The sequence below is a fragment of the Sipha flava genome, unplaced genomic scaffold (assembly GCF_003268045.1).
Source record: "Sipha flava isolate LNK unplaced genomic scaffold, YSA_version1 32_pilon_pilon, whole genome shotgun sequence".
Classification (NCBI taxonomy): domain Eukaryota; kingdom Metazoa; phylum Arthropoda; class Insecta; order Hemiptera; family Aphididae; genus Sipha; species Sipha flava.
The window spans coordinates 2,530,260-2,546,043 of NW_020273018.1; the positions used below are offsets into that span (position 1 = coordinate 2,530,260).

At 24.4% G+C, this 15,784-nt stretch overlaps 3 protein-coding genes across 4 annotated transcripts in view; 2 read left to right on the forward strand and 1 right to left on the reverse strand.

Annotated features, from left to right (window-relative positions):
* Positions 1-1,348: 1,348 nt before the first annotated feature.
* Positions 1,349-4,649, reverse strand: LOC112686940 (40S ribosomal protein S7-like). The gene is made up of 5 exons (XM_025559439.1): positions 4,533-4,649; positions 3,828-4,001; positions 1,958-2,139; positions 1,737-1,887; positions 1,349-1,469 (listed from the first exon to the last, which is right to left on the reverse strand). The coding sequence occupies exons 2-5, from the start codon at positions 3,999-4,001 to the stop codon at positions 1,392-1,394; spliced, it is 585 nt and encodes a 194-aa protein (XP_025415224.1). The 5' UTR covers positions 4,533-4,649; the 3' UTR covers positions 1,349-1,391.
* Positions 4,650-4,942: 293 nt separating this feature from the next.
* LOC112687008 (cytochrome c oxidase subunit 5B, mitochondrial-like) lies at positions 4,943-7,872 on the forward strand. The gene is made up of 3 exons (XM_025559513.1): positions 4,943-5,165; positions 6,980-7,053; positions 7,443-7,872. The coding sequence occupies exons 1-3, from the start codon at positions 5,063-5,065 to the stop codon at positions 7,650-7,652; spliced, it is 387 nt and encodes a 128-aa protein (XP_025415298.1). The 5' UTR covers positions 4,943-5,062; the 3' UTR covers positions 7,653-7,872.
* A 1,885-nt stretch (positions 7,873-9,757) lies between these two features.
* Positions 9,758-15,784, forward strand: part of LOC112687023 — a 39,214-nt gene continuing 33,187 nt past the window's right edge. The window contains exons 1-2 of one of the 2 annotated variants that reach the window (XM_025559541.1): positions 9,758-9,966; positions 14,847-14,975. The gene's annotated coding sequence lies outside the window, so the exon portion shown is untranslated. Of the gene's footprint in view, positions 9,967-10,048; positions 10,251-14,846; positions 14,976-15,784 lie in introns of those variants that run through there. The other variant, XM_025559542.1, reaches the window with a different exon arrangement.

Below are 15,784 nucleotides of genomic sequence, written 5' to 3' on the forward strand. Positions count from 1 at the left end.
TAGATATTAACCCTCTTGTGGGGAACAAGAAATATCAAGTCTTATTAAATTGTTAAACTTGTTAATAATTTAATTCAGTTTTCAAAAACCAATTTGGTTCAAAGTTACATTCCGAATAAATAATGGTTTTTTAATTAGTTTTGTAATAACTAAATATTAACTAACACACATGCACATTATATACATATAAATATATATAAGCATTTCAAAGATATTTCATGAAATTGGTGGTGTGCACAACTAAAATGGTTGGGAACCATTGGACTAGAGTTAACATAAATCACAAGGACCTTATATTCTGATTTCATCAAGTTTTTACAGGAAAGCAAAAAAAACCTGAAATTAATATCAAACTACCAGATATGAAAATAAATCATTAACTCAAATATGTTGTTCTATATTTTAAATCTCAAAAAATTCATTTAAGGCTAACCAATATACTCCAACTAGTATTAAAATACATAAAAACGAAAAAATTAAATTTGTTTAGAACATAAAATTGACAGAAACTCATTTTCGAATATTTATAAGCAGGATTCGTAAGTTTATGCCCTAAAAATGCCTAAATAAACATGTATTTATGCACTTAAAATTTTCAAAATATGCTTTGAAATATGCCTTAAAAAGTTAAAAATATGTATTTATAAGCACGAAATATCTAAAACAATGAACCTAAAAATGCTTACTCAAATAATTTTTGAAAAAGCATGAATTATCCATTCATTTTTTTTTGTCACAATTTAAAAAAAATAATTTTTAAATATTATTTAATATTATTTTTGAGCTTTCATGAACTTTGTATAATGTACATATTTGTCAGTAATTAATTTTAAATCTGAAACTTTTGAAATAAATTTATATATTAAATGTACAAGTATTAAGAAGATAAGAAAAGATAATAAAATTTCTAATTTTAATTTTATATATATTTTCTATTTAGATTTTTGATAGAGTCTAATAGAATGTTGTATAATATGCCCGATAAAATAGAAATATGCAAAAACATGCAAAATAAGATTCCACACATTTGACTGTGGTAGCTTGATATGGATTTCTATGTCATCTACCATTAAATACAACTTTGCATGATTGATATGCAAATACATGAACTTACGAGCCCTGTTTATAAGACAATATTCTTCAACTACAAGTGTAGGTTTTAAGGTTTTCAACTAACATTTTTTTTAAAATAATACCTAATAAATATACTTATAAATTTAATAGTAATATTCTATATATTAAAGTCCATTTGAGTAAAAATTATATTTATCACATAGATCTTTAAATAGAAGTATATATCATTAAATTAATTTTTAATCAACTTGTACCATAAAAAAAAAAAAATGCATTATAGTCATCAAATCATGTTTTTATTGAATAAAAATTAGGATTTATAAATATGGTTCCGGAAATTCGAAAGTTACTTCCCTACCAGTCAGCTTTCTGTACACTGAAGCAAAAGTATCCACCTGTAACAACAATAATTTAATTGCAACTTGTATTCAGTGATATTTAATTACAATGAAATATAAAAAATGTTACACCTCATAATATATGTTTAATACTAAGGATTTTTTAATTTTACATATTGGAAAAGAAACTAGTCATGACTTAAGAATTAAAATATTTCACACAAAATATTAAGAAAATAGAAAATCAAATATCTTATTTCTTTAGTTTATACTTATCATTCATAAATAAATACAAATAATTTTATAACTATAGTACAACTTCACCTTATGTTCAATGTTTGTCTGCTGAGTTTTATCCAAATGCACTTTCATGATCTGTTTACCATCCAATTTTACACGAATGCGCTTGCCAACAATCTCAGCAGGGAATACCAAATCATCCAAAATAGCATCATAAACCCATGTTAATGTACGGCTAAATTTTAAAAAAATAAGAATAAATAAGAAATATAATAAAAAAGGAATTATAAATTCTATTTTAATACCTTCTGGGACGCTTTTGTTTGTTTTGTGTACGAGTTTTCCTGGTTGGTTTTGGCAAAATTTTTCGGTCGCCAATGAAAACAACATGCTTACCACTGAATTTTTTTTCCAATTCTCTAACAAGACGTGCTTGAATTTTTTGGAATTGTGCTCTTTGTGGCATTGGCACATAAATAATGATACTCTAAAATTAATAATAATAATTAATGACAAATAAAAATATTTAATACTTGAGAAATTAATAAAGATATTAAATATTTTCTATTCTCAATTATAAATGGTAAAACAGAGGTGTTTAACCTACTATCAAAACATTGACTAAGCATGAAAAAAAAAAAAAAAAAAATCCAGAAAAAAAATTAGTGTTACAATTCATAAGCTTCAATAACATTTTTAACTAAATTAATTAAAATAAGGAATTGAAAGACATTTACAAACAAAGAAAAAAAAAAAATTAAGTAAAAAATATTATAAGTTTTGATTTTCAAATAATTTAATTGGGGTGGATGATAGTTTAATTTTATCTGTTAAGTACAAACCACCTGCATGTTAATGTAATCGAAAAACGAGCTACAGTTGACTTTTGATAATTTGAAACCTTCAGTATTTCAAAGTTAATGCTTGGTTCATGAAAATCATGCGGTAATTCGAATAAAAAAAATGCATTTAAGTACACTCGGTAATTCAAAATTAAACTTTGGGAAGACTTGCAACACGTGACAATTCGAAGTATCATCCGTTCAATGCTCGGCAATTCAAAATATATTTAGCAGATTTATTATTATTTGTATTCTTATAATTGTTTTGTTAATAATTTACTAAACAATCGTATAGAAATTTATTGAATTATTTAATAAAACTTCATATTGATTAAATTGATATAACTTTATTATTTTATTTCTTAATCATTGCTAATCGTAATTTATCTCTTCGATAGCCATCAGCCGAATGTAGTTTTATTTTAGTTTCGTTAGGTCAGTTGCAAAGTTCTAGTGATAAGTGGGTCAAATTCAAAATTACTACTGAAAGAAAAAAACTAAATTCAAGCAGAAAACCATTACAGATTTCTTCAAAAAATAATAATTTATTTACATAGTATAGTAATTAAACAGTTAAAATTTACATTTTAAAAACAATAAACACCTAATACTATCCAACTTGCTGAAATAAATAATTATGTACAATAATAAAAAAATAAAATTTTTCTCTTCTCAGTAATTCAATTTTTTATTTCTCTCTTGTTTTTTTTGAACTACTCAACAATTCAAACTCTAGGTAATTCAAAATTTTTCAACAGTCCCATCAACTTTGAATTATCGAGAGTTGACTGTATAAATATAGATTATAGCTCTTTTTGGTTTTTATCTCAGAAAATAGTAGTCTTTTTATTCTACACTTTAAAAATATTTTAAGTTTGATTTTTATCTTACCAAAAATTAACATATTAAATATTCTATATTCACAATAATTTAATTTAACTGATTAGGCATAATAGTTAAGTTTGTAGATAAACAATGTTATATTCATATTTTTTTGAATTTAGTAATTAAAAAATATATATTTCCCAGTTGTATACCTTATTAATGTGAACATTAATAAAATTTTCATATAACAGTAATTAATATATAAATTATAAAAAATTATATAAAATCAGTAAAAATACATAAAGCTAAATACTCGAATTCCTTTATTATGGTAAAATATAAATTAACAACATAATAACAATAATTTTACAACAATAAAAAACTATCACCTTCAAAATCCATAAGGAACTCTTTTGGTTAAAATTATGAACAAAATTAACAATTATATTTTTTTAATATCTATAAATTTTAATGATTTTAACTGTATTCTTATTATATACAAATTTACCTTTTTTCCTAAGAGTTCAATTTCTTTAGCTTTTGTGATATACAATTCGCGGAGTTGTGCTTTAAGGTCACTGTTGTTTTCCAGTTCCAATAAAGCTTGAGCAATGGATAACTCAAACTGATCAGGGCCTGCACTACCCTTTTTAACAATTTTAGCTTGCACCGGAATTGGCATCTATAGACATATAAAAAAAAATGTTAACAAAGATTAGTCATGGAACTTATTAAAGAAGTTCATAAATTTATCAAATAAGGAATACATGTATTCAAAATTTAAAAAAAAATAGATATTTCTTAATATATCATTCAAATAATAAACACATTAAGTAATTAAATAAATATTTTTAATTTTATACAAAACAATTTTTGAAGTTTTCTAATCAATGACGGTATCACTTAACCTAAGTATATACCATATAAACACACGTTATTAAGTTATAAATATATAACCTATACCTAAAAGTTTCCACCAATAGAAATAAAAACGGAAATTAAAAGAGGTATATTTTGAGATTTCAGCAACATTAATGATCAAAAACTTTTTTTTTTCATATAGAACAAAATATTTGTCAAATCCACGTAATACTACATTTGTACACGCACACCATGATATGTAACCTATCCAATAGACTTTTAATAATACAGATTTACACTTTCCGCAAAACTGAGTAGATCAATAAAACAAACATTTTAGGAGAATACATACCTTGGAGCTGGCAAACAGCGATGGAACTATTCACATAAAGACGAAACAATTTAAGTGAAAACCAAACTACTCATTCCATAACAAGCACGTTTGATGAAAAAGGAGAGAACCGAGTGCACTGTTGAGATAGCCTAACAACAGTGAGAAACCGTACAGGCTTACAAACGTACCGAAACGGAATTTCCCGAGAAAATAAGTGAAGATTTCTACATTAAAAATTAATTACGAAAAATAATTAAACAGAATTAGAACAATAGATCATAACCATTTAAATTTTTTGAAGTTAATTATAATTTAAATTGTTTTTAGATATTTTACAAAAACTAAAAATATTATACCAGTGCAACCAACATTCTACATGAGTGGTAGGCGTAAATTGACCTTCTATAATCATGTGTTAGCCAATCTCAATAAATTTTCATTGCTGTTATGCTCAGCAAGTTTGAGCCAGATTTTGGCGAAAAAAAGTTGTCGATTTTACCATCTCGACTGTAGGCTTTTTACATCCATTAAAACGCCAAGACATAGAAATGAATTCTAGACTACTAGTCCTGGGCACTAAGCTCGCTTTCCGGAGTTCACCACGAATGTTCACAACTTCGACCGTGCGGCTTAATACCAATAAAGATGATGGTAAGCTAATATAGATTTTTATATTGCGTTATTTAAGTAATAATTATAATAATGGATAAATTATTATTGATTTTAAAATGGCCACAATACTCGACTATATTATTAAATGACATAATATCTAAATGGTTGTATTGATTAAAATAACTATTGATTTTTTAGTATAGATCATTAAAAAAATATGTTTTTACAAAAAGCTACCAAAAGGTTAAACTTAAAGTATAAAGCTAATTATCTTAGTAATTAATAGGAATTAAATAATAATCATTATAGAATAATTACTAATAAGTAAATTTTGATAATCAGTTATGTAAATAATATTTTCAACAGTATATTTGTAGTATGCTATAGTGATAGTGAATACTTTAATACTATTTAAAGTACACGCTATTGAAAAGTAGTTTATTAAATAAGTTAAAAATTAAATTATAGTATAATTTTAATTTTTGTACTTGTACTGTTATAAATTCTGATGAGTATAAGAGCATAAATTTTGTAATCATTTTGTGTTACTGTGTTATATTTATTATACTTTGACTCCTTTTTTCTCATAAAATAATTATCAGAATTGTATTAGTTTATTATCTTTTTACTTATGATATCAGTTTTTTTCCAGAGTGTAGACTTACATCTTACATTTTTATGTGAATAGTTATTCTATTTGGAATTATTCATAAGGATTTATTATGTTATTCAAACTAATTATAAGAACTGTTAAAGTAAGACAATTTCTATGAAAATTATTTGATTTTAGCTTTAATTTAGTGACATTTAGAAAGCTATATTTCTATGTTGACTTTGGCTTTGACATTCATTTGAGTTTCTTGGCTGACAGAATGTCAAAAATATAAATAAAATTTTTTTATCACTGATGTTCATAATTTTATGATAATTGTAAATAATTTATTTTATAAATTATCTTATTAAATTAATAGGTAAATTTTACTTTTTTTTTATTAATCAGTTAATTTATAACTGATAAAATTAAATATTAATATAATTATTGAATTAAATTCCTTGTAACTAAAGCATAAAAAAAAGGTAAACAATTAATATAATTCAATGTATGCATGCTATTATATTACATATAAATATTGTTATAAAACATTTTTTGTATATTAGCTGATTCAACATGAAATTATCTCTTCTCGAATATAAATGCCGTGTTTATTTTTTCTTTATTATTAATTTTTCATAAATGACAATATTCTAGAATGGATTATACGAATTGCATAAAAATCAGTTAATATCTTATTAATAAGAAATCAAAATAATAATATGTTAAAATATGAAATATGTACTATACTACTACAGAAAATAACTATGAATCATGTCTTTCTTTAAAATTATATAAATAATATTAATTATTTTAAATGTGATTTAATATGTAAAACCTATAAATTATTAATTTAATTTTGTTTTATTAAATACATTTGCGTACTGAATGATCGAGAAAAAGTTATTTTCTTTAATTTCCATGTTTAATATTTGTTATTTTCTAGTTTATTTTAATTAAATTTTTTATTTTTATTAACATTAAAAAATTAGATGATGTAAAATTGTAATATAATTTATTGTATAACCTTTTATGAACTATTTAAAAAATAATACTTTTATAATTAATTTAAAATTTAAAATAAATCAAGAATATGTATCTATTATTATGTAATAATATGTATAATTTTCAATATTTAATATAAATCTTGCAATAAGTCAATTTAAAGGCACAACATTTAAAATAAAAAAAAAATTAGATTGTTAACTAATTGCTTAATAAATAGTGAATTTTATTATTAATATTATTTTAATTTTTCTAGAATTTCCTGATCCATTGGAATTAGCCACTGGTATTGAAAAAAAAGAAATGCTTTTGCGTCTAGCCGGAAATGATGTAAGTAAAATTTTAAAACTGATTTATATTATTAAATATGCAATCCAAAAACTATAAAATGTATATCTAAACAATAATAAATTAACAGAGTTCTGTTTATTTGTTTCTTGTTTCTAATTCTATTGAATTGTTATCAGTCTATAATTTATCAAACATATAACATTATTTTTAACACATTATATCATATTTAAAAAAAATAAAAATTACTTATTTGGTTTTTCTTGCAAAATTTCAAGTTATTCTTAACAAATTAAAATTTAATTTTATATTATTTATTGATACAACTTGATTTAAAATAAGCTAGGTTATATAAATTATATATTTTTTTTATTTTATATTGTGTCTTTAGTAATTTAATTTTGTTTTACAATTTGAGTGTAATTTTTTAGGACCCTTACAATTTAAAATCCATTAAACGAGGTGTAGGTACCAAAGAAAAACCTACTGAAATTCCATCTGCTTTTGAAGCTAGGATCATTGGATGTGTATGCGAAGAAGATGCATCACACATTAAATGGATGTGGTTGCATTCAGGTGAACCAAAGCGTTGCCTCTGTGGATATTGGTACAAATTAATCTACAAAGAACCAGTTGTTTAGAAATATTTCATGTGTCGTCGTTGTTCAAAAATATTCAACAAGTTTAGTCCTGCTTTGAATGATATTTTTTTGTTTATTAAATTGTATTGTCATTAAATAAATAAATATTGTTGGAATCTGTATCAATGAAATATTACATTGATTCTTATTATCTGTATCAAAACAATTTTGTATCAATAAAGAGTTAACCATAGTACTTAAAATTTTTTAAAAAAATGTACAAGTTGGTATTCTAAAATTTTTTAAAAAAAAAAAAAACTACTAACTTTTGACATTTATGTATTTAAATATATATATTATATTGTCACATTTATGTGAATAGTATGATAACTTGAAATATAGAAATGTGATATCCAGATGGTCGATTAATTCAATTCACCAATAATGTATACTAATGTTCATAATTTATCTACTATAATTAATAATAGATATTAGGTATAATGTGTACCTATTTTAAAATTATCTTATATTACTGCTAATCAACTAATACAGTATTGATAACTACTTCAAAGTAATTACATTCAATCAATTATATCATAAAATGTATATGACTTTAGAAATTATACAATTTACGATAATATTATAACTTATTCAGTTGACTGAGCACTCCCGAGTCAGAAGATGATTTTTTTTAATTTAATTTTAATTGTGAAGTAGCATCTATATTATTTTATAAAAAATTAAAGCAAATGATTGGTAAACGAAATGAAATGCCACATATTTATATATTGAAAAATTATTATTTAGCTAGTATAATTTGCTGCAGTATAAAATTTGGTCTCATAATATTTTATCATTATCACGTGTATCAGTTTTCATGAACTATTGGTTTCAAGAGTGCATCTATGTTTGGGACACTATGTGAGGAACAGTATAATATAGCTGGTCGTAGAAGTGTTTTGAAGAGCTTAGAGCCCCCTTAAAAAGTAATGTCACAATATTCTACTAAAACTGACGTTATTTATTTTTGTATTTTATTATTATTTGATGTGTAGATTTATTGTTCCTGTACTCTATATCAGTAGTTTTTTAACCTTTTTCAGATTGCGACGTACAATTTCTTATTTTTTTTGTTATGCGACCCTTTAAAAAAAAAAATGTCCTGTTCATCAAAATTTAATTTAATTACCGATAACAATACTTTGTCTTTTTTTAAATAATATGGAAAAATCATTACATCCATTATTTTTGACGACTCCCAAACCTATGATTCGCGATCCCAAGGTTGAAAACCATTGCTCTATATAGTGTTAATATGCCTACAATAAGATTAAAGTTAATTTGGTTATACTTTTAATTTACAAATTTAGAATCTGGATAAATTAAACTAATTTTCCTTTAAATCTATAATATATTAATGTTGTAAACAAAAACCAAAAATTACAATAATATATATATTTGTATTATAATTAATATAATTCAATAATAAATTATAAAATTTTCTGATAGCAACCATAAACTTAATATAATTATAAAATAAGACATTTAATTAGTTTCGACAGCAGTGACGGTGCTAGAGTTTGCGAAGCCCTGGGCAAAATAAACGTTGAGTCTTATAATTTATAATAATAAAATATTTTAAATTCAGTTAAATCAGAACCGCGGGGCCTTAATTATAATTATAGGCGCAGGCCCTGGGTAACTGCCTCTATTGCTCACCCCCTCGCGCCGTCACTGTTCGACAGAATTGTTATATACATGTTGAAACCGATTATCAGAATCAATCTGTAGTTGTTCAAGGGATCAGAGTAATTATTGAGCATTGACTAGATATAAGCGATATCGCTATATTGCCGATGAGGTCAAACATTAATATCATAATTATATTTTTGACAAGACTGTCGATTAATTTACAACTACTCCGCAAAAAAAATAACATCTATAATAGAAACTATCAAGTAATGTAATATCTTATCTCCTCTGTTGTCTGATTTAGCGGGAAAGTAGAAATACTATTACCAAAGATGTTGTAAAAATAATTGTGAATGCATATGTTTGTTTTGGTTAGCAGTTATTGGCAACCATGTTTTATAAGAAATGTTTAACCAAGCCTCATGCACGTAAAAATGGCCGAACATTGTCCATACAAACTAATGATAACATTTTAGTTTTTTTAATAACATTTTTAAAAAATGTGGTTTGAATGTGAAATCATTTTTAATCTCAACTTTTACTAACAATATTAGCTCTTAGTGCTCTGATGATTCTTAAAGGATAGTTTTAAATTAAATATAAATAGTTTGATTTCCGTTGATAATATCATTTTATTCAACTGATTTTTGGATTCAGAGGTTATAGTTAAATATTAATACAGGTGAGTTTTCATATAACTATGTTTGTTATTTGATAAAAATTCACAACTATTGTTTGTCATGTGAATACGATAATCTACTTAGTTGACGTTAAGTTTAAATTCGTTTTGAATTTAATCTAAGTTGGCGCTTTGTGGTTTATCCATTGACCTGGTTTGGTTGGATACGATCTTTGGTTCTGTTTACAAGCTGGGTTGAAAATGTCTTGTAACCATTCGATGCAACTGCGGTAATAAGTCTATGGAATATGGATACCAATCACTTATGAACAATCATCATTGTATTTGTGGGTATAATACTTAAATATTGTAATGTATTGTTCTAAATATTTTTTTTAATACTTTACGCAAAAGCATTTTAGATTATCAGCATAAGACTTAAATAGTTTTTTAATAAAAGCTTTGAATTTATTATAATTCAATTTTATGTGTAATATGTTTCCTTAATGTGGAATATAATAGATATTAATTAAGAATCTAAAACGGATGTTTCTTTTCATTCTAATATGCCCAAATGGATTTACCTATACTTACAAGTCTATATATTGCTTACATCACAGTGATACTTATGAAATATAATTCATATTTTAGTAAATCCATTATTACCAGGCAAACCAATTAATTTCCAGCCATTCATATTTGTATGAAATTGTTTCGATAGTGACTAAACCTTTTTTTACAATGTTGCATTATTTCATTATGTTAATTTCAAAGGAAATTAACTATTAATAATTTTAATATTTTTAACTTTTGATAGAAAATAATAAGATTTTTATTTTAACATAACATTTCATTATGTTCGTATAAATATAATTTAATCTACTTATATTTACATGTTATACTTAGTATTATTAGATAATATTGGGTTATCTAATTATTGGTAAATCAATAATAAATGTTCTTATGAAATATTTCTTATGCCTCTTTATAAAATATTTATAAGTAAAATTAAAAATTTCATTTATTACCTAGTCAATATTTGAATTGTAATTCACTACTCTAAAAACATAAAATTTCATTTTTTTTTTTTTAAACAGCTTGAAAACTACATATAATTATTTAAGATAAGTCAGTATATGTAAGATAATGCCATATTTCAAACTATTATAAAAAAAATATTGTGGTAATTTTTTGAATATTCAACATTTGCTTATCATTTAAAATTATAAACCTGACATTTCTTATTTTATTGTATTAATAAAAAAACTTTTATAACTTTTATAGTAAATCCTATATAATTAATTATTCTAAAGTAGAAAACTTTGTTATATAGTTTACTTAACACTTTATTCAACTTGTATTTGAGCATAATTTATATAACAACAAAAATTGTTTCTTACATTTTTGGCATTACATTAACTGATATCTGTTTATGATGTAATTTTTGAATATTGATAAACCACAATTTTTATTGATCTTCATATACTTGATATACTACTTTAATACATTTTATATTCTATTATAAAAATAGAGTGTAACGTAATCATACAAAAACATATCCTGTACACTTGAAGAACCATTCAAAATTGTTTGGTTGTTTGCTAGATTCAATCACTAACTTTTAAATTACACATGATAGTACATAAACAGAAACTAAACCAAAAATAAGTGGTGCAAAGTGAGATTAATTTTACTTTGTCCATTGCAATAAAATACAATATGATATGATTATTATTTATAATACATTTAAAATCATACATTTTTGTATTCTAAACAATTTGATGTGTACTTCAATTTTTTATATTTTAAAACAATTTTAAAATTAATAATGCTCAATTGGCTAATTTAAGATTTTCTTAAAGAATGTATTTTATTATTGCCAAAATTAGATTATAATTTAAACTTATTAATATTTTGGGTTTTTATTGGATATAATACAGATAGCCTTCAAAATTGTATTTATTGCAATGTCACCTATATTTATAAATTTATTGATGCCAAATTGGTGCCAGTATAGCGTGCGATCTACCAGCTCGTTTTTGGTGTAGCGTTCGATCTACCAGCCTGTTTTTGGTGATCAAGATTTGTGAGCCGCTTAGCATTAACCAAAATACATCACAAGGAGGTGGGAACACACATATTTCAAAAATCACAATTTAAAAATCATATCCACATAATTTAAGTTTCGTTAAATTTATATTTCAATTAAAAGTTTCGTTTTAAAAATTACATCCACATAATATAAAATAATAATAATAATATAAAAAAATAAAAGTTAGTCTCTATTTATGAATGTAGCATGCATATCATTTAAAAAAGCAATGAACACATTTTATGGGTAGATCACAAGTAAGTGTAGCACACTACACTGGTACCAATTTATTGATATTCTAATTTTTTTTATAAATGTTTTGGTTATGTAATATACATTTATGATTCAAAAACTTATAGAGGTTGTACACACTTTTACATAAAATAAAAAATTAATATTAACTAGGTATTAAATATTATTATATAAAATACCTAAATGGCTCTACTGGACACAAAACTATTATTTTTTATTTAAGAAAATTCATTCTTTATTTCTATTAAATATTAAATATTATATGAAGCATTGAAATATTTTCTATACAAATAATAGCCATTAGCCAATATAGGTATTTATTACATTTTATAATTAGCAACAAAATTATAAATTCGTTTTAAATAATATACTTTTATCAGGAAATAGAAATTTTTTTTTTTTATTTAAAATATAATTACAATCTATACAACAATTTAGTACAATAAGTAATTTAGATATAGTATTTACATATCGAGAATAACAGATGGGGGAGGGCACTTAGTAGTGTCACCCGACAAATAGAAAATTAGAAATAAAAAGTATATAGTTTAAAAAAAAAATACCAAGATCTCAGATGGTTTTAAAACAATTTGTCGTGTTTTAAAGACTATAATGTATATAGGTTTCATTCTAAAATATATATGTTTATACTTTTCTTTATCAGTAATTAGTAGAGTTAGGATGTTGATGAATTTTGCATTTTTTTCCTTTAATTCTATGCTAGGGGTCGGCAAGTAATTTATATTTGAGTCATAAAGTTTAAAATAATAAAACAATGAACTTCAGTGAAAAAAATCTTTTTTAAATATTTATATTTTAAAAATAGTAGTATAAAATAAAAATAATTATTGGGTTTTTACAGTTAATTTATATTAAAAATTACAATGTTAGAAGTATGAAAATAAAAGTTGACAGTGTCCGGAGTATTGCCTTCCGCCAGTTGCCAACCCCTGTTCTATGCAATGTTATCTTAGCTAAAAATTTGTTTCATGCTCCCTTGATACAGAATATTCTAATTTTATTTTGCATTTTTTCATTTGCGTTTTTAGGCATTTTTAACTAATAATGATTTTTTTTAATTAATTTTATTGTCATTTTTCAAAATTTTTTAATCATTTTCTTATAATTTATGTCATTTTTTGTAGTTTTTGTACAATATGGGAGCATTTTTCTCAAATAAATTTATAGAAAATTTGTTTAAAATTAATTTAAAAATTATTTTAATATTATTGATTAATGCAACAATGCAATATGAATATTAATGAATAATGAGAATATTTTTAATAATTTTATATAATGTTTAAAATGTAAATGTATACTATTGTTTATTAATATTATAACTTATATTTTAAATTACTATTACACCCATTATCACATCCATATATCTAATAAAAATTATTATTTTTAAGTACAATTTTTTCCCTTAGTCATTAAATTTTTTAGATAATTTCTAAGTTCATTTTTTGAAGTTTTTAGGGTATTTTTGTTTGTTTTTTAAGTTATCAACATTTTGACTCCTCTAATCAGTAATGTATTACTTATCACTAGGGCTGGGATTTTGATGCAAATGCATCTTTTTTTCTGATGTCCCAACATTTACTTCCTTAGGAAGAAAATGTGTTTCAAGTGACACTAATTAAATTAATATAGTTTTTATTTTGCATTTTTTTTTAATTTCATGACAAATTTTACTTTATATGCATTTTTAGGGCATATTTTGCAGTTTTAGGGTGTTTTTCAAATTTTAGAGCATTTTTCAGAATTTATCTATAAATTCTTTAGTATAAGGGTGATTGATCATGTGTTTTGGCATTTGTGTGTTCAAAACGTGCACGTTTAGTATATAATCTTATACATTTATTAACTACATACAAGCATATCATGCCCACGTACCTCTTTTATAAAAAATAGAACAAAATAGTATAGTCAGAAACATTTTTTCTATTTATAAGAATAAACGAAAATCATAACAGTAAGTTTTGAAATAAATTGAAATAAAATATAAATAATAAATAAATAAATACCTACCTATTTTGTTATTATAATTTTAAATCAATTAAATATGTTTGGAAACATAATTTTTAAGCTATAAAAATAATTTTTTACATATGTTTTTAGTGCATTTTTTATAATTTTTCAAGCATTTTTTCATATATATTTTTTAGATCATTTTTTACTATTTTTTAGAGCATTAAAATCCTAACCCCACTTATTACTTTATAACTAATCAGTATGATCAGAATATAAATATGTGATTTCATAATATATGAAATATGAATAAAATTAAAAAAAAAAAGTATATACTCGTAAAGTGGTAAAGTAATTTATTACTTTACCGATAAATTATTTACTTTATTCTACTCTACCATAGTAATATTACTGACTTACATCACTATTCAGTAATTAACACAGTGTATATAAAGATCTTTATATAGATATGTATGGTAAGTAATATAGGTACTAATAGCGCCTATGTAATAGCAGTTGCAAGTATTAATTTGACTTACCTATGATTTTTTAAGTTATAACTGAAAGAGTTTAAAACTATAATTGGATTATTATTATACATTTCTTAAAAAATACCCGATTTATGTTTCAGATCATAACAAAAGAACTGTTCTGTATAGAGCCATATTGATATAGAAACGCGCTTACATTTATGTTCGTAGATCGCAGCACATATAGCGTACACATTTATATAGGAACACTTCTAAGTCGCATTCTTGACGTGAGTATATAAATATATTATTATTACATTTGTTCTTCGATCCTCCCGCTGTCCCGATGCTATTATACATATTTTTACCACTACCACAGATTATAGTCTATGCAGCTACAGCAGCTGTGTTCGAGTCGCTGCGTAATAATTATTATTTTCTAACGTGCGGTGCTTAATGTATACAGACATGTGGATAACAGAGACACGTCACAAACGGTGGTTTACACTTCACGCATCCTGTATACGTAATGGATGTCCTGATCGTGTAGGGGAGAGGGGAGACGGTGCCGTTGTCTACGTGGCGTATTATTTTATTTCCGACCGCGCAGCCGTTTCCATCATTATCGATGTACATAGTAATAGTGAAACGATGTAATAATAATAGAAGTTACAACCACTTGGAAATAGTGAACTAAATAGTACGTATAACACGATTCTTGGGAGTGGGTAATTCGTTCCTCGCCGAAGATTTTGTTTATGTAATGAACGCACGTTGCATGTGCTATACCGCCGTGTGACGGTGTACCCACGGAGGCCGTTACATTGCATTGTATTGAACTTATTCGTTATTAATATACTCATAAACTTTGTTTGCAACGCGCTCCTCGGGATGAATTCGAGCTAGTGCGCGTCGTTCATGACGTGTACCATCTCTGACACGAGCGACGTCGTTTTACTGTTGCGTTCAGAAGACCTACGAAACGCGTGTCCGCGATAATATCATAATTGCGTTTTCCGATTTAAAAGTCCGAGCTCTCAACGTCGTCGACGTTAGGGAAGGTCGCGAACGAGTTAACGGCTTGACTCCTCTCACACTC